The 21850-nt window shown below is 44.5% G+C and overlaps 1 protein-coding gene across 1 annotated transcript; it reads right to left on the bottom strand.

The window, feature by feature from the left end:
- Window positions 1-5548: 5548 nt before the first annotated feature.
- LOC121853811 (UDP-xylose and UDP-N-acetylglucosamine transporter-like) lies at window positions 5549-20835 on the bottom strand. The gene is made up of 4 exons (XM_042348187.1): window positions 20687-20835; window positions 9006-9137; window positions 8523-8687; window positions 5549-5575 (listed from the first exon to the last, which is right to left on the bottom strand). Exons 1-4 carry the CDS (start codon window positions 20819-20821, stop codon window positions 5549-5551), a joined length of 459 nt encoding a protein of 152 aa, XP_042204121.1. The 5' UTR covers window positions 20822-20835.
- Window positions 20836-21850: the final 1015 nt, after the last annotated feature.

Here is a 21850-nt window from a genome sequence, read left to right as displayed (position 1 = left end):
TACTTTACTGCTAGGTGAACAGGGACCAATTGGGAATCGAACCCGACATCTCGCTTGTGAGACAAGAGCGACTCACGTCCTGTGTTTTTCATCAGTGCATACGCTCCAACACAAGATGCAGAGGATGACATCAAGGAGCCTTTAACGACCTTGACAGAGTGCTAACCTCTATCTCCCCAAAAGATAAAGTTTTGTTTCTGTTGACTTAAATGCCAGATTTGGCAAAGATGCTGACATTTGGCAGGGAACCATAGGGAGAAATGGACTAGGCAAGCGTAATTCCAACGGCCCACTCCTTCAACAAATGTGCTGCACACAACCTCACTATCTTGTTTAGGTAGGCCGACAAGTTCAAGAATTCGTGGCAACAACCACGATCCAAACACTGGTACCTCTTGACTACATCATTCTCAGAGAAAGAGATCGCCGAGATGGCTCATCACCCGTGCCTTGCATGGCTTAGACCACTGCGACACTGATCATCGGCTCTTCAGGGCCAAGCTCCAAGCTTCACGTCGCCCCAAAACGGTGAAGGCAGCAAGCCTCCAGAAGAGGTTTTAACACTAAGCGTCTGAGGATCCAGTGGTAGCACATGCCTTCAGAGAGCAACTCAAACATGGGCTGATAAAAAACAGACAACACACAACTCAAATCCTAGTCCAGAATGGTGATATTCTCGACACTGTCATGGCAAAACCTGCAGAGAGACCTCGGCCAGATCCAAAGAATACACCAGGACTAGTTTGATGAAATGACCCGGCAATCAATGCTCGTGGATGATAAATGTGCTTTAACTGATTGGCATAACAACGCTCAGTCTTGGACAAAAGCCGATACCTTCTGCAAGAAGAAAGCCGCGGCCTAGCGGGAACTTTGCAATCTAAAGAAAGACTGGAGAATATATTGGAAAAGGAGGAAACTCCTCGCTCTCAAAAACGCTCCATTGTCAATATTTGTATGAACAACGGTGACCGGTCAGACTTTGGCAATTACCGTGGGATCTCGCTACTGCCCGTACATGGAATGATTATCGCCCGAGTCCTGTTAAACGAATTTCTTCCTGAGGCGGAAAACTTCCTCCCAGAATCTCAATGTGGCTTTAGACCATCACATGGCACCATTACGATCTTTCCTGCCCGTCAGTTACAGGAAAAATGTAGAGAACAGCGTCGTACATGGCTTTCATCGACCTAACCAAAGCCTTAGACTCCGTCAACAGCGAAAACCCTGGTGGAGCCTCAGCTGTTTTGGCTGGCCACAAAAAATTCATCGTCATTGTGAGGCAACTCCACGATGGCATGAGCGGCAGTGTCCTGAACAATGGCACCCAGTGTGAATTTTTCCCCGTTCAAACGGGTAAACAGGATGACTACTGACTGCAAGTCTCTTTTCCATTTTCTCAGCTGCCTTTTCTACTAGGCCAGCTCCAATTTAGCAGGCGGGGTGGACATAGAGTACCGGATGAGGGGTCTTTTTCAACATAAGACGACTCCAGACAGGAACAAAGGTGTCGACAGCTTCCATTACTGAGCTTCACACTGAACGGGAAGTACAGGAGATCCTGAACACCTATGCAGATGCGTATGCACATAAGACGGAATCTTTTCAACCTGCCCTGGTTCAGCCAGACCTCCACCATCCATTAAGCTTATCAGTACTACCTCTCTAATGTTACTTTCTTTCGGCATCTCGGTTTCACCTGTCCACCACCGCACACATTGGTGAAGAGATTCTACATCGAATAACATGTGCTTCAAGCCTCTGGCAGACTCCGTACCCGTGTCTTTAGCTGTAGGGAGCTGAAATTATCTACAAAGTTGCACGTATATCGAGCAGTGGTCCTCTCCACCCTGGTATATGGCAGCGAGACATAGGTCACATACAGGAGGTACCAAGGTACTTGAATGCTTTCACCAACGTAGTCTACGTTCCATCCTCCGAATTCGCTGAGAAGGCAAGAGAACAAATGCCAGTATTCTTGCTGATACCAACTGTAGCACCGTCTCCCATTATCCATGAACAACTACGCTGGATGGGCCATGTTACCCGTATGGACGACAGTAGACTGTCAAAGCAGCTATTTTACAGTTACCTAACGAATAGTAAATGTAACGCTGGCGGCAACTGAAAGGTTATAAGGATAGTCTTAAGACAAACCAGAAAGTGCCAAATCGACCCACTCACCTGGGAGACGATTACCCACAAGGTGTCAATACTTTCGAGTTTGGTCGACTTCATAATGAGGCAGAAGCGCCAACGCCGGAAACTGCCGCCGCCCCTCCTGCACTAGATGTAGTTCCCTACATGTCTAACATCTGTGATCGACCCTGTCGGTCCCTGTATCGGCCTTTTTAGTCACCTCAGAACTCGCCAACACAGGTGATATGGCTAATTGTTCATATCATTGTATTATATCTGGACGATCGTCATACTCTATTCCGAGTGACAGCAAAGTAGAATTAATAGTAGTAGTAGGAGTACTGTGTGTGTGTGCGTGTGTGTGTGTGTAATAATAATAATAATAATAATTAACGGTTTATTGAAAGAGCTTGGCAGCCAGAAGGCTGAAAATATACAGTTACATATTTGGGGAATGGGTTTCGAATTACAAATAATATACAAGTAACATAAGTGATACAAATAAGATATATAATAACTAGATGGGGAAAAGCTCAAACTACAGTGCATTTCAACATAGTGACAGTGCAAGAAGTAGTATTAACTGGGAGTGAATACACTGATTTATTACAAGTTATTGATAATTTTACAATGGTTGGGACTGGGTTGTTCTTATAGCGATCAGTTCGTGCACGTATGGGCTGGATGCGGTTGTGGTGTCGAACAGCAATTCTCGGCTAGGGATCTCAGGTGGTAGTAGGAGCCGGTGTCGAGGATGGTGTAGAAGCTTCTACCAAATTTGCAGATGAGGTCGTGGTGATGGTCAGTGAGAGTCGAAAGGGTCAGTGTGTTGAGCGCTTCTTGATATGCTGAGTAGGAAGGGGAGAGAATAATCTTGCATGCCCCTTTTGCACTTTTTCTATGTGTTTACGTTGTGTGACATTTAGGAAGAAGACCAGGTAGGGGAGGCATAGGTGAGCTTGGGAAGTATGAATGTTGTGTAAACACTGAGGAGCTCGTGCAGGAGCCCTGAGGGACTTGAGAGGGCGGAGGAGGTGGAGACGGAAACTGGAGGATTTGACAACTTCACTGACGTGTGGTTTCCAATTTAGTTTGTTGTCTATGGTATCGCCGAGGAGCTTCGAGGAATCTACAACCTGGAGTGTGTTCGGACCTAAAGTAATGGAAGGAGGTGGGACAATGTCGGAGGAGAGGTTGATGTGCATAACCATGGTCTTGGTATGGTTGATGGTCACATGGTTGTTGTGGCCCAGTTTTGGAGACTGTTCAATAAACCCTGAAGGGCGGTATAGTCGGAGCAGAATTGTCGACGCTGATCCCAATGGTGGAGTCGTCGACATATTTCCAGCGAGCAGGGGTTTCTCTAGGCATCATTGATGAGCATAAGGAAGCAGAGTGGTCCCATCTTGGTGCCTTGGGGGACCACAGGTGAGTGACTGAAAGGTGGAGACAGCCCTCGGAAGCGTACAGCTTGGCGTCGGTCACTGAGGAAGTCTGTGCTATGGTATAAGACTTCTCCGAAGCCCGAGGTCAATAGCTTTGTTGATGATTATATTGTGGTCGACTAGGTCGAATGCTTTAGTGAAATCAATGAAGGCGACAGCTACAGACGTTTTCGTCAAGATGACGGTATATGTAATCGAGAAAGCTGACAAGACAGTGAGTGGTGGAGGAATTTTCATATTGCCAATTGCTGAGGGTCTACGACTCCTGCAATATCAGCATAAGCCCAGTCGAACACAAACTCACAGATTAGGCTGGGTATTGGGGTATAGGCTGGGTGTGAGTGTGTGTGTATGTGTGTGTGTGTGTAGATGTATTATTATAAATAAAATAAGTGAAACCAAGAGACAATTAAAATATTGTTAATCCCTGATGCACTTGAAATAAAAACCCAAAATAGTTGTTCGTGCATGAATTATTATAAATAAAATAAGGAAACCAAGGGACAATTAAAATATTGTTAATCCCAGATGCACTTGAAATAAAAACCTAAAATAGTTTTTCCAGAGGGAGGGATGGAAGAGAGAGAGAGAGAGATTTGGGCCCGCATCATTGCTACGTGGTCCGCCTATTGAGGAGCTTGGGTCTATTCTTTGACATTGTCCATCCCGAGGGCCTCCTGGTCTTCTGAATGATATCTAGGAAGAGGAGAGTCCCATTGAAGACCATGAAAGTGCCGAGCCAGTGGTGCAGGGTGAAGGGGTTCTGGAAGTAAATAATGGAGAACACGAGAGAGAGAACTTCCGAAGGGTGAGCACCAACGTGACGGTGAGGGCGGTGCACTCTGAGGTCAGTCTGAATACCGAGCTCACACACAAGTATCTGGCGAGGCACATTAATGAAAGTAATTTGTTTTTCTATGCACATCAGTCTTCTACATATGTAGTTTCCCAAAAAGATAAATACGTAGAGTTATCGCTAATTGGCAATTATTCTTATTTAGCGTAACACACACACACACACACACACACACACACAAACAAGGACTAAGAAAGAGGCTTATGTACACAGGGTGACCCTACGAAACATGAGGTCAGGTCAAAAACATGACATCTACTAATCTACACACCACCACCACCGCAAAAATAAGAGGAGCTAAAGAAAGGGCAACGTAACTATAAATAGTCACGTCAAGTCAGGTAAAAAATATGAGACCCACTAATCATCTATCCTACATCTACCTCGAATGTTTTCAAAGCATTTTTAACCTTGGGCCACTAACAAATAACTTTGTGTAATATATTATCACTTGTACTGACAATTACTAAACAAACATAACCTAACCTACTTTAGGTATAGATTCGCTATATTTTGAGGGTAATGCGCACCTCACGTGAAACAACAAATTTGACCATATACGAATAAATTTCCATTGACTTAGAGTAATAATAACACCAAGTTATCCCTATTCGGCAAAACTTCACTTGCTTTTGAAGGCTTAAGGCGGTTTTTCTTATTTAGTGTAAAACACAAATACACACATACACAAACACACACAAATTATGTTTTTATCAAATAGGGACATATTTGTTTTCATTGTTCCTACTAAATGAAAAAATTCATATACGATGAAATTTACAGTTATGAAACAAGGTAAATTAATCTATTTACGAATTAATATCGGATAGGTATGCGTTAGCACATATTTGATAAATGACCTACGTACCCCACAGTAACATTTGTTTTGCTAGTTTTCTTATATATTATTAATAATTCATTTTTATTTTGTTTGAAAGGAAAATTATGGTGGTCCTGGCATAAGAATAAAAGGATGCTGAGTGAGGACGTTACCCAGGAGGAAGAGCCAGAGTCTGGGCACACGAAGGCAAAGGCCGGGCAATTGGGAAAGGGCAGGAAGAGGATGACCTGCTGAATCTGGCCACGTGATCCACAATACTAATCCCTGTCAGAACCCAGGCAGTGACAATGTGTGCTGTAGGCAAGATACAAACACGATAGCATTAGTTAGTATATATATATATATATAATATATATATATATATATATATATATATATATATATATATATATATATATATATATATATATATATATATATATATCATGTAGATCCACAATGAATGAAAACGTGGATAAGATAAATTTGATAAAATAATGAAAAGGAAACAACGGAGCACCGTTGTTTCTTTTCCCATGTGATTTTATCAAGATATATATATATATATATATATATATATATATATATATATATATATATATATATATATATATAAAGATATACATTATAGCTTTCAGTGTAATTACACTAGTGAGTACAGACTAGCTCTAGTCTGTACTCACCCCTGAAGATGTGAATTACACCAAAGCGCTGGGAACTTGTGTTTTCTTTTCCTTGTGTTACAGCATATACCTAGATCACGCACCTCGTGATTTATCATATATATATATATATATATATATATATATATATATATATATATATATATATATATATATATATATATATATATATATATATATATATATATATATATATATATACCTGTTTTTATACTTCTCCTTAGTCTGTACTCACCCCTGAAGATGTGAATTACACAAGCCTTGGGAACTTCGTGTTTTCTTCTTTTCCTTGTGGTTATCAGCATATATATATATATATATATATATATATATATATATATATATATATATATATATATATATATATATATATATATATATATATATATATCACTGTAGGTGCGTGATGTTAAGAAAAATGTAAGGAAAGCAAAGAGAGACTATGAAGTCAAAATAGCAAGAGAATCCAAGGCAAATACCAAGGGATTTTTCCAGGTATATAGAACAAAAGTCAAGGACAAAGTTGGGCCTTTAAAGTCAGGGAGGGGAGAAGTGATAAATGGCAGTGAGGAAAATAAGCAAAGCATTGAACATTTACTTCTTACCAGTTTTCACAGAAGAAATTCGCGAGGAAATTCCAGAGGTGGAATTGATATTTAGGGGAAAGGAAGAAGAGAAATTAAACAATATCACTATCAGAGAAGAGGATGTTCTTAAGAATATATATAAACTAAAGTAAATAAAATCCCCAGGGCCGGATGAAATTTTCCCTGAGTCTTGAAAGAGTGTAGGGAACAGATTAGCGGACGTCTTGTAAATTTATTTACAAAATCATTAGACACCGGAGTTGTGCCAGACTTGTGGAAACAGGCAAATGTAGTACCCATATTCAAAAAGAGAGACAGAGCATCAGCGTCAAATTACCGGCCGATCAGTTTGACGTCAGTAGTGGGGAAATTTCTTGAATCAATTATAGCAGATAGCATCCGATCGCATCTAGAGAAAAGCAAATTAATCTACGACTCTCAACATGGGTTTACAAAGGAAAAATCTTGTCTAACAAATCTGATGACGTTTTTTAGGAAAGTCTTCGAGGTAGTAGATAATGACGAAAATTACTATGTTATTTACTTAGACTTTAGCAAAGCATTTGACAGAGTACCGCATCAGAGGCTTCTGAGAAAAATTAAGGCTCATGGTATCGAGGGGAAAGTTCTAAATTGGATAAAATCATGGTTCACCGATAGAACGCAGAGGGTCAGCGTAGATGGTGTTAAGTCTGAGTGGGGCCGTGTAGCCAGTGGGGTTCCCCAGGGGTCAGTACTAGGCCCACTCTTGTTCATAATCAACATACACGATCTAGATACTGGGATCAGCAGTGACATAAGCAAGTTCGTGGATGACACCAAAATAGGGCGGCATATTAATTCAGGGCAGGATGCAAATGCATTACAGGAGGATCTAAATAAACTGCAGGGGTGGTCTGAAAAATGGCAAATGAAATTCAACACCAGCAAATGCAGCGTACTTAATATTGGAAGAACAAATACTGACAATGTATACAGCCTTAACAACACCAACCTAGAGAAGTCGACTTGTGAAAGAGACCTAGGGATACTTGTAAGCCCGGACCTACAGGCTAGAAAACAGTGCGTTAATGTTCGAAATAAGGCAAACAGAGTATTGGGTTTTATATCTAGAAGTGTAAGTAATAAGAGTGGAGAGGTCTTATTGCAACTATATCTTGCGCTAGTCAGGCCACACCTCGATTATGCGGTTCAGTTCTGGTGCCCTTATTATAGAATGGATATCAATTCACTAGAGTCGGTGCAGCTAAGAATGACGAAAATGATTCCGGGACTTAGAAACCTTCCATATCAGGATAGGTTAAAGAAACTTAACTTGCATTCCCTAGAAAGACGAAGAGTGCAGGGAGATATGATAGAAGTATTCAAGTGGGTGAAAGGAATCAATAAAGGGGATATAGATAAAGTTCTTATAATATCCGAGCAGGATAGGACTCGAAGCAACGGATTTAAGTTGGATAAATTTAGGTTTAAGAGGGAGATAGGAAGAAACTGGTTCACAAATAGGGTGGTGGACGAGTGGAACAACCTTAGCAACTTTGTAGTAAGTCTTGGAACTCTGGAAAGTTTCAAAAGGAGGCTAGATAGATTCATGGATGATAGAGAGTGGTAGTAACTCTCGACAGGAGCTGCCATGCACAGGCCAACCGGCCTATTGCAGACTCCTTATTTTCTTACGTTCTTATGTTCTTATGATCCATGTACAATCAAAGACAAAAGTTGTGCGGCGGTTTTGTCCAAAGATTAAATATAACTCGTGAAACGTTATGAGAGCCCCCTACCACAAGACAGAGTGCACCAAAAGTTTAGCCCTTCGGCATATGTTTTCACCAAATTTCACGACACGACTTTTGTCTTTCCTTGTACAGTATATGTTGATAACCACATAGGAAACAAGAAAACACGAAGTTCCCAAGAGCTTTCGTGTAATTCACATCATATAATGAGACATAATACTCAACCACTTAGGATGAAGTACACTATTACACTCACAATAAAGAAGAGTGCCTCGTGGGGGTGTTTGCCGTGCTTAGTATAGAGACACTCCTGGTAGATGCCCATACGAGCCGACATGAAGAGTGCGAAGGTAAGAATAGCGATGCCCATGAGCCAAGTGGTGAAGCTGGAGAAGCCCTCGGAGTCCGCAGGCTCCTCCTCCTTGAATGTTAAATCAGACTTAGTTAGCTTCTTCCTGAATTACTGAAAGAGCTTTTTTAACTTCCTTCTTCTAAAATAATGATAAAAAATAAAAATGAGAATAAAACGAAGAGTCGAAAACATAAGTGATTTCCTGTATTAAATGGTAAATATCTGACCTTATGGGAATTGTCAATACAATACCTTTGTACTCTATTGTAGATATCACACACCTAACATATACAAACAACAATGAAAATATACCGATGATTTCTTTTGACCATCTTGTGGTTATTGGTGCTTCATGTTCCTGCGACCGACAAATGAATCATTACTAACCAAGTGTTCAGCAGATGCGAAGGTACAGATGATAGTGCCGAGTGTAATCATCAGCACGGACAGGTACTTGGTAACGGTGTAATGTCGACCCAGCACCAGGATGCCGATCAAAATGCTGGCTATAAGGCCTCTCTGTCACCATAACACACAATCGTATTTTTACGCTATTCATGATTTAAGTTCTTAATCTTGTTCTTCATTTAGACCAAACTATTTAAAACATTATATACTACTGCTGCAGATATTGACTATGAGGCTACAGTCACTGAATGCGATAGATCTAAGTGCTCAACTAATTTAACACAGATAGGATAGCTTATGTATTAGGATATTTAATATTAAGGTAAATAAAGGGTGGCGAAGGTGTGGCTGATTGGGGAGGCTGGAGGCCATATCTATTTAAAAAGTAGTAGTAGTAGTAGTAGTAGTATTGTCCTCCAGCCTCCCAATAGCCACAAATTCGCCGCCATTTTATTACCTTAAAATTAACTATCCTAATACATAAGAGGCTACTTAGCTGTGTAAGTTACTTGAGCCGCAGATCTATGCGGCATTCAGTGAATGTTGCCTCGTAGTCAATATCTGCAACTGTTGTCGGCTTGGGGCCGATGCTCTTTTCCCTGAGGCAGAGCAAAGAAGACCAAAGGAGAGAAAAGGACAGACGACATCTCAGCCAGGCTGTAACATGATTTCTGGGCTGCTGCTTCTGTTCGGATAGCACCTTCACGAGTCTGGCGTAGAAGCTTTGCACTTGGTCCCATCCCACCAGAGGTTGTGAACACAAGAGGAGTGAAGCTGCCTTGATCAACGTTCAAAATTTTTCCCATATGCCCTTATCATGTCGTTCTCCTTCCTGTGAGGCAGCATCGGGAGCTAAGTCAGTGACATACGGCCATGGGATAAAAATCCTGATGTCGAAGAGCTCGCTGTCCCCGCGTCCAGAATCCTCAAGCACTGACGTCAACACGGGCTTCGTTGATGTGTTTCAAGTCCTATGTTGGAAATTCTAACATCCAATGGAAGGACGGCCGGTTCTACCCTGACATCACGACACATTTCCTTCAACATATTTGCTGTGAGATCCCCTACTGCCATGCCTTTCTTGCACCATGGCGTGATCGACGTCATAGAAGAGCCACACACGCACTGGGAGGGCAACCTCTATTGGCCTACCGTAACTTAGTGCAATGGCATCTGTAAATTCTGTTTATTAAGACTTAAACCATTTGCCCTTATCGGTAACGTAGTTAACCAGTTCGAGGCGCCCACCTCCCGCTATAGCTACTTTTTCTTTCAAATTTTCTGGCACTTGCAGCCCTCAGTTGCTGCAACGTATGATTTGCCGTGCTGTCGTTCTGTCGTATTGGACCGTCGAATCTTGTTTACCGCTGGTAGCCACCTGCCTGATGCGTTCTGAGCTATTATGTGGTTAGTGAGGTTCCCGTGAGCTTAACTGAGTTTTGATGTTCAGTGGCAGCAATCTTCTGGATTGGTCAATCCCATTCATCCCAGTCTCGGTGGTGGTACAAGGAGTTATTTTTCTGCTGCGGTTAATTGAAGATGTTTCACTAATTTGGGAATGAAATTGACGTTGATAGCTTCTTCCAGAGGGTGGAGAGGGAGGGGCGATATCAGGGATAGTGCGCATCAGGTAGTTCCAGCGATGCTTGACCCGTGGGTGAATACTACTACCACTATTACTTTTTTAAACGTGGCCTCCAGCCTCCTCCAACAACCACACCTTCGCAAACATTTTATTACCTTATTAAATATCCTAATACACAAGTAGCTATCCTAGCTGAGTTAGTTAAGTCCCATATCTATGCGGCATTCAGTGACTGTTGCCTCATAGCCAATATCTGTGATCGTTGTCGGCTTTGGGGGCAAGGATCTCGTTCTCCTGAAGCAGCAGTGCAGACTTAAACAGAGAGAAAGGACAGTCAATATCTCAACCAGGTTGCAACGTAACTTCTGGGCTGCTGCTTCTGTTCAGATTACTAGTTCTACTACTATTACTACGACTAATAATGATAATAATAAATCCTTAAATTGAATACCTAGAAGAATACTTGTGAATAGTATCCATAAAGGGCTAATCAGTGATCCTATGTTGCAGGTTATATTCAACTTAATCACAATGCCCTCTACATCATATTGATCATAGCGATTATGCTGTATAGAAAAAGCACATTTATCAATTACACAATAGAAGGACTCAACAGGTCTTCAAGATAAGTAAGGGGTCCCAGTTGATAAGGGTGTTGCCATTAGAAGCACAAAGATCACTGGGCTTTGATAGTTGCTCTAATGGAATATTCATTATCCACTTCACTTCAATTATATACTCAAACGGCGCGATTTCTTTACCTACTGTCCGTCAATACTCTGTCACGCCGTCACAGTCCTACACCTCGTACACAAATGTCACCATACTACAACTCTTACACACCACACACGTCATCACAGAGTGCTACACCTCTTACATGCCATCAGAGAGTCCTACACCATACACACCAACACAGTCCTACACCTCTACACAACACAGTCCCACACCCTCTACACACCACAGACCCACACCTCTACACACCACACAGTCCTTCCCACACGTCAACACAGTCCACACCTCTACACACCAACACAGTCCCACACCTCTTACACGCCAATACAGTCCCACACCTCTACACGCCAACACAGTCCTACACCTCTTACACACCAACACAGACCTACACCACTTACACGCCAACACAGTCCTACACCTCTTACACGCCAACACAGTCCTACACCTCTTACACACCAACACAGACCTACACCTCTTATACACCAACACAGTCTTACACCTCTTACATGTCAACACAGTCCTACACCTCTTACACACCAACACAGTCCTACACCTCTTACACGACAACACAGTCCCACACCTCTACACACCAACACAGTCTTACACCTCTACACGCCAACACAGTCCCACACCTTACACGCCAACACAGTCCTACACCTCTTATACACCAACACAGACCTACACCCTCTACACACCAACACAGTCCTACCCTCTACACGACACAGTCCCACACCCCACACACCAACACAGTCCCACACCTCTACGCCAACACAGTCCTACACCTCTTATACATCAACACAGACCTACACCTCTACACACCAACACAGTCCCACACCTCTACACGCCAACACAGTCCCACCTGTTATACACCAACACATTCCTACACCTCTTATACACCCACACAGTCCCACACCCTTATACACCAACACAGACCTACACCTCTTACACACCAACACAGTCCCACACCCTTGCACACCAACACAGTCCCACACCTCTACACCCCAACACAGTCCTACACCTCTACACCCAACACAGTCCTACACCCTTATACACCAACACATTCCTACACTTATACACCAACACAGTCCACACCCCACAGTCCACACCCCCACCAACACAGTCCACACCTCTCACACCAACACAGTCCACACCCCACCCAACACAGTCCACACCCCACACAGTCCCACACCTCTTATACACCAACACAGTCCTACACCTCTTACACACCAACACAGTCCTACACCTCTACACACCAACACAGTCCCACACTCTTCACACACAGCCACCTCTACACACCAACACAGTCCCACACCTCTACACACAACACAGTCCTACACCCACCAACATCCACACCTCTACACTCCAACAGTCCCACACCCTTCCACACCAACACAGTCCTACACCTCTACACACCAACACAGTCCTACACCTCTTACACTCCAACACAGTCCTACACCTCCACCCAACAATCCCACACCCCACACCCAACACAGTCCTACACCTCTTATACACCAACACAGTCCTACACCTCTACACACCAACACAGTCCTACACCTCTACACGCCAACACAGTCCCACACATCTATACATCAACACAGACCTACACCTCTACACACCAACACAGTCCTACACCTCTACACGACAACACAGTCCTACACCTCTTACACTCCAACACAGTCCTACACCCTCTACACTCCAAAACAGTCCCACACCTCTTCCACACCAACACAGTCCTACACCTCTACACACCAACACAGTCCTACACCTCTTACACTCCAACACAGTCCCACACCTCTACAGACCGACATAGTCCCACACTCTACACACCGACAAAGTCCTACACCTCTACACACCAACACAGTCCTACACCTCTACACACCGACACAGTCCTACACCTCTACACTTCAACACAGTCCTACACCTCTACACTCCAACACAGTCCCACTCTACACGCCAACACAGTCCTACACCTCTACACTCCAACACAGTCCCAACCTGTTATACACCAACACATTCCACACCTCCTTATACACCAACACAGTCCTACACCTCTACACACCAACACAGTCCTACACCTCTTACACACCAACACAGTCCCACCTCTTCACCCAACACACCACACCACACTCACAGTCCACCCACCCAACCACACACCAACACAGTCCCACACCTCTTACACACCAACACAGTCCCACACCTCTACACTCCAACACAGTCCCACACCCTTACACACCGACACAGTCCCACACCCTTACACGTCAACATTTCTACACCTCTACACACCAACACAGTCCTACACCTCTACACACCGACACAGTCCTACACCTCTACACTCCAACACAGTCCTACACCTCTACACACCGACACAGTCCCACACCTCTTACACCCAACACAGTCCTACACCCCTACATGCCAACACAGTCCTACACCTCTACACACCAACACAGTCCTACACCCCACATGCCAACACAGTCCTACACCTCTTACACACCAACACAGTCCTACACCCTTGCACACCAACACAGTCCACCTCTACACGACAACACAGTTCTGCACCTCTACACGCCAACACAGTCCCACACCCCACACGCCAACTCAGTCCTACACCTCTTGCACGCCAACACAGTCCCACACCCTACACCCAACACAGTCCTTACCTCTACACACCAACACAGTCCTCCTCTCACACCAACACAGTCCTACACCTCTACACCAACACAGCCCTACCCTTACACACCAACACAGTCCCACACCTCTCACACACCAACACAGTCCTACACCTCTTACACCAACACAGTCCTACACCTCTTACACGCCAACACAGTCCTACACCTCTTATACATCAACACAGACCTACACCTCTTACACACCAACACAGTCCTACACCTCTTACACGCCAACACAGTCCTACACCTGTTATACACCAACACATTCCTACACCTCTTATACACCCACACAGTCCTACACCTCTTATACACCAACACAGACCTACACCTCTTACACACCAACACAGTCCTACACCTCTGCACACCAACACAGTCCTACACCTCTTACACTCCAACACAGTCCTACACCTCTTACACTCCAACACAGTCCTACACCTGTTATACACCAACACATTCCTACACTTCTTATACACCAACACAGTCCTACACCTCTTATACACCAACACAGTCCTACACCTCTTACACACCAACACAGTCCTACACCTCTTGCACACCAACACAGTCCTACACCTCTTACACTCCAACACAGTCCTACACCTCTTACACTCCAACACAGTCCTACACCTCTTATACACCAACACAGTCCTACACCTCTTACACACCAACACAGTCCTACACCTCTTACACGCCAACACAGTCCTACACATCTTATACATCAACACAGACCTACACCTCTTACACACCAACACAGTCCTACACCTCTTACACGACAACACAGTCCTACACCTCTTACACTCCAACACAGTCCCACACCCTTACACTCCAAAACAGTCCTACACCTCTTCCACACCAACACAGTCCTACACCCTTTACACACCAACACAGTCCTACACCTCTTACACCCAACACAGTCCTACACCTCTTACACACGACACAGTCCTACACCTCTACACCAACACAGTCCTACACCTCTTACACCCAACACAGTCCTACACCACAACACAGCCACCTCTACACACCAACACAGTCCTACACCTCTACACGCCAACACAGTCCCACACCCTTACACCCAACACAGTCCTACACCTCTTACACCAAACAGTCCTACACCTCTACAGACCGACATAGTCCCACACCTCTTACACACCGACAAAGTCCTACACCCTTACACCAACACAGTCCTACACCTCTACACACCGACACAGTCCTACACCTCTTACACTCCAACACAGTCCTACACCTCTTACACTCCAACACAGTCCTACACTTCTTACACGCCAACACAGTCCCACACCTCTTACACCCAACACAGTCCTACACCTGTTATACACCAACACATTCCTACACTCCTTATACACCAACACAGTCCTACACCTCTTATACACCAACACAGTCCTACACCTCTTACACACCAACACAGTCCTACACCTCTTGCACACCAACACAGTCCCACCTCTTACACTCCAACAGTCCTACACCCTCTACACTCCAACACAGTCCACACCTCTTTCACTCCAACACAGTCCTACACCTCCACACCAACACAGTCCTACACCTCTTACACACCAACACAGTCCTACACCTCTTACACTCCAACACAGTCCTACACCTCTTACACACCGACACAGTCCTACACCTCTAATGTCAACACATTTCTACACCTCTTACACACCAACACAGTCCTACACCTCTACACACCGACACAGTCCTACACCCTTACACTCCAACACAGTCCTACACCTCTTACACACCCGACACAGTCCCACACCTCTTACACTCCAACACAGTCCTACACCCCTAACTTACCAACACAGTCCCACACCTCCACACCAACACAGTCCTACACCTCTTACATGCCAACACAGTCCTACACCTCTACACACCAACACAGTCCTACACCTCTTGCACACCAACACAGTCCTACACCTCTTACACGACAACACAGTTCTGCACCTCTTACACGCCAACACAGTCCCACACCCTTACACGCCAACTCAGTCTACACCTCTTGCAAACACAGTCCCCCCCATCCCCTCTTACACACCAACACAGTCTACACCTCTTACACCCAACACAGTCCTCACTCCCAACACAGTCCTTACCTCTTACACACCAACACAGTCCCACTCTTAACACACCACACCTCTTACACCAACACAGTCACACCTCTTACACGCCAACACAGTCTACACCTCTTATCATCACAACCCACACACCAACACAGTCCTACACCTCTTACACGCCAACACAGTCCTACACCTGTTATACACCAACACATTCCTACACCTCTTATACACCCACACAGTCCCACCTCTTATACACCAACACACCACACCTCTTACACCAACACAGTCCTACACCTCTTGCACCAACACAGTCCTACACCTCTTACACTCCAACAGTCCTACACCTCTTACTCCAACACAGTCCTACACACACACCCACACCTTATCACCGTCCTCACCCTTACACACCCTACACCTCTACACCAACACAGTCCTACACCTCTTATACACCAACACAGTCTACACCTCTTACACACCAACACAGTCTACACCTCTTGCACGCCAACACAGTCCTACACCTCTTACACTCCAACACAGTCCTCACCTCTTACACTCCAACAGTCCCTACCTCTTATCACAACACAGTCCTACACCTCTTACACCAACACAGTCCTACACCTCTTACACGCCAACACAGTCCTACACATCTTATACATCCACACAGACCTACACCTCTTACACACCAACACAGTCCTACACCTCTTACACGACAACACAGTCCTCACACCTCTTACACTCCAACACAGTCCCTACACCTCTTACACTCCAAAACAGTCCCTACACCTCTTGCATGCCATCAGAGAGTCCTACACCTCTTACACACCAACACAGTCCTACACCTCTTACACGACAACACAGTCCTACACCTCTTACACACCAACACAGACCTACACCTCTTACACACCAACACAGTCCTGCACCTCTTACACGTCAACACAGTCCTACACCTCTTACACACCAACACAGTCCTACACCTCTTACACGCCAATACAGTCCTACACCTCTTACACGCCAACACAGTCCTACACCTCTTACACACCAACACAGACCTACACCACTTACACGCCAACACAGTCCTACACCTCTTACACGCCAACACAGTCCTACACCTCTTACACACCAACACAGACCTACACCTCTTATACACCAACACAGTCTTACACCTCATGTCAACACAGTCCTACACCCTCTTACACACCAACACAGTCCCACACCCTCTACACGACAACACAGTCCTACACCTCTTACACACCAACACAGTCCTACACCTCTTACACTCCAACACAGTCCTACACCTCTTACACTCCAACACAGTCCTACACCTCTTACACACCAACACAGTCCTACACCTCTTACACACCAACACAGTCCTACACCTCTTACACACCAACACAGTCCTACACCTCTTACACTCCAACACAGTCCTACACCTCTTACACACCGACACAGTCCTACACCTCTTACACGTCAACACATTTCTACACCTCTTACACACCAACACAGTCCTACACCTCTTACACACCGACACAGTCCTACGCCTCTTACACTCCAACACAGTCCTATACCTCTTACACACCGACACAGTCCTACACCTCTTACACTCCAACACAGTCCTACACCTGTTACTTACCAACACAGTCCTACACCTCTTACACACCAACACAGTCCTACACCTCTTACACGACAACACAGTTCTACACCTCTTACACGCCAACACAGTCCTACACCTCTTACACGCCAACTCAGTCCTACACCTCTTGCACGCCAACACAGTCCTACACCTCTTACACTCCAACACAGTCCTTCACCTCTTACACACCAACACAGTCCTACACCTCTTACACACCAACACAGTCCTACACCTCTTACACGCCAACACAGTCCTACACCTCTTATACATCAACACAGACCTACACCTCTTACACACCAACACAGTCCTACACCTCTTACACGCCAACACAGTCCTACACCTGTTATACACCAACACATTCCTACACCTCTATACACCAACACAGTCCTACACCTCTTATACACCAACACAGACCTACACCTCTTACACACCAACACAGTCCTACACCTCTTACACACCAACACAGTCCTACACCTCTTACACACCAACACAGTCCTACACCTCTTACACACCAACACAGTCCTACACCTCTTACACACCAACACAGTCCTACACCTCTTGCACACCAACACAGTCCTACACCTCTTACACTCCAACACAGTCCTACACCTCTTACACTCCAACACAGTCCTACACCTCTTACACTCCAACACAGTCCTACACCTCTTACACACCAACACAGTCCTACACCTCTTACACTCCAACACAGTCCTCCTACACACCGACACAGTCCCACACCCTAACACGTCAACACATTCCTACACCTCTTACACACCAACACAGTCCTACACCTCTTACACACCGACACAGTCCTACACCTCTACACTCCAACACAGTCCTACATCTCTTACACACCGACACAGTCCTACACCTCTTACACTCCAACACAGTCCTGCACACCTCTTACTTACCAACACAGTCCTACACCTCTTACACACCAACACAGTCCTACACCTCTTACACAACAACACAGTTCTACACCTCTTACACGCCAACACAGTCCTACACACTCTTGCACGCCAACTCAGTCCTACACCTCTTGCACGCCAACACAGTTCTACACCTCTTACACTCCAACACAGTCCTTCACCTCTTACACACCAACACAGTCCTACACCTCTTACACGCCAACTCAGTCCTACACCTCTTGCACGCCAACACAGTCCTACACCTCTTACACTCCAACAGAGTCCTTCACCCCTTACACACCAACACAGTCCTACATCTCTTACACGCCAACTCAGTCCTACACCTCTTGCACGCCAACACAGTCCTACACCTCTTACACTCCAACACAGTCCTTCACCTCTTACACGCCAACACAGTCCTACACCTGTTATACACCAACACATTCCTACACCTCTTACACACCAACACAGTCCTACACCTCTTATACACCAACACAGTCCTACACCTCTTTCACGTCAACACAGTCCTACACCTCTTACACTCCAACACAGTCGCACACTTCTTACACGCCATCACACGCTTCTAAACTCGTATTGTTTACTCTCCTTTTGTCTCAGCACAACATTAATAAAACCAATCTCAACAGAAACTCGGGAACATATTGAGTTCACTAACTCCATCATACGGGTCAACAAGCAAAAAAGAGTCACGAGTGTCGAATGTCTGATATGCTTAGAATTGTAACTTGCATCATCTTGACTACTGTATTTGTACAGTATATATGATGATCATTACCTTCACAATAACATAACATCACTAACGATAATGCAATGCCGGGCGACCCAATTTTTAACTGAATTATGCCATCTTGGTTTTCCTAATAGGTCGAGGGCGCTTAGACTCACAACTCTCCAGACAAGATATGACATAGTGATCTTCATGAGGCAACCATAACCTTGAGAGGTATGGAAAACGTTAACTCAGATCTTTCAAGCAAAAGAGGACGTAACTTATAGCTAACAATATTAGGGTTGATTTTGTTTTTCTACTTATCATTTCACCATTTATAAGCTTACTAGCCGTTCGGACGGTTGGTCTCTCCGGTTTAGAACAGAAGGAAACTGAAGGAAAACCTGTGATATTTGGATGTGAGGGTAACAATGGATAACACCATTTTCACGTGTCTGGGCCAAATAGGACTAGATACGCGCGTTATCACCAACACCCCCATATACTGTGGACCCACAGAACAGTCTACCAGCTGAACTCATGGTGATAATAAATATAGCCCTAAATATAATTATCAAGAACAATGGAGGGGGGTCGTACATAGGTCATCTGCCTCCTATCGATTTGGCCACCGCTCGTCATTAGTCAGATTAGATAGACGGTAGACAGTAAGCAGGGAGGGAGCATGGATACAGTTTAAACTCGTACAAGTTCTATGGTCAGAATAAAGCATCTAAAGGTTATATTGGGCATCCTTGATCAAATTACCTTACTGTTTATTAATGTATACCCGCTCTGTCTGGGTAAAATGAAAATTATATACCTACACGTTCTATGTATAGTATACTGTATACTAGCGTTGTCTACATAAAGGTTAAATTGTATACGCGCATTGTCTATAATGCGCGTTTACATTTTAACATTTATATCGACAATGCGGGTACACAGTTTAGCATGTATATAGACTCTATATGCATGCTAAACTGTGTACCAGCATTGTATATATACTGTACATGCCAATCTAAAGCTAAATTTGCTTGAAGACTTTATGAATAAATATCTTTCTATCTATATACCTGTCTATCAAGGTCCAGGTATATCTTTGCTCTCCTATATCATGTAGGAGTCCAGATATGTATTCGAAAGATAAGTAGTGCCTTGTAGTGTGGCCGCTGAGATCAGTATTACGTACTGAACATCAGGATCGGCTCTACTGTAGGTTGGATAATATAATACAGTATCATTCGTTCACCCTTGATCACAATATATAAGATTTTATGATCAGTCCGCCATGTTCTCCTAGTCAGCGTACAGTAATTAATTCGTATCTAAAAGGAACTTACTTGATCGGGATAACGTTCTTTTTTCTGCCGAAGTCGGTAGTCACGACGAAGCCTTCTATTGCTATAAAGATGAATTGGGCGAAAGTAAGCAGACTCCCACACGCTGGCTCCTCCCTGTGATAAACAAAGAAACATGGCCTTAATTTTGAGTACTACTACTACTACTAATACTAATACTTTATTTTTTTTAAATGGCCTCCAGCATCCTTCACCGCCATTTTATTACCTCAAAATTAAATATCCTCACACAAAAGTAACTACCCTAGCGGTGTTGAGTTAGCTGAGCCACAGATCTATGAGGCATTCAATGACTGTTGACTCATAGTCAATATCAGCGACCGTTGTCGGCTTTGTGGCGGAAGAACTCATTCCCCTGAGGTAGAGCAATGCAGACCTAAGCAGAGAAAAGGACAGTCGAGATCTCAACCAGGCTGTTGCGTAACTTCTGGGCTGCTGCTTCCGTTCAGATAACACCTCCTCGAGTCTGGCATAAAAACATCTTGTACTTCGTCCCATCACACCAGAGGTTGTGAACACCAGAGGAGTAAAGCTGCCCTGATCAACACTCAGAATTCTCTCCCCATATGCCCTGATCTTGTCATTCTCGTTCCTCCTGTGTGCAGCGTCGAGATCTAGGTTACGGTGACACGCGGCCATGGGATCAAAAATCCTTAGTCAAAGAAGGCTCGCTGTCCCCGCGTCCAAAATCCCTGAGCACTGACGTCCACACGTGTTTAGTTGGAGGGGTTTGAAGTCCTGTGATGGAAATTCTCACCGTCCAATGGAAGGAGGGTTGGTTCAACTTTGACATCGTGTCAAATTTCCTTCAACATATTTGCTGTGACATCCCTTACTTCGTCATGCCTCATGCATACGAAGCCCCCTTTCTGGCACACCATGGCGTGGTCGATGTCATAGGAAGAGCCACACACGTATTAGGAGCGCAAACCTTCTACTGGCCTATCGTACCTTAGAGCAATGGCATCTGTGAATTCTTGTTTAATAAGACTGAAAATTTTTGCCCTTATTTGTAACGTTGTTCGCCAGTTCGAGGCGCCCACCTCCTGCGCTATAGCTACTTTTTTTTCAAGTTCTCTGGCACTTGCAGCATCAGATGTTGCAGTTTATCACTTCGGGTGTGCTGTCGATCTGTCGTAATGAACC

This window comes from Homarus americanus, unplaced genomic scaffold (genome assembly GCF_018991925.1).
Source record: "Homarus americanus isolate GMGI-L3 unplaced genomic scaffold, GMGI_Hamer_2.0 scaffold18703, whole genome shotgun sequence".
Taxonomy (NCBI): Eukaryota; Metazoa; Arthropoda; class Malacostraca; order Decapoda; family Nephropidae; genus Homarus; species Homarus americanus.
This window is presented reverse-complemented; position numbering and strand designations above follow the sequence as displayed.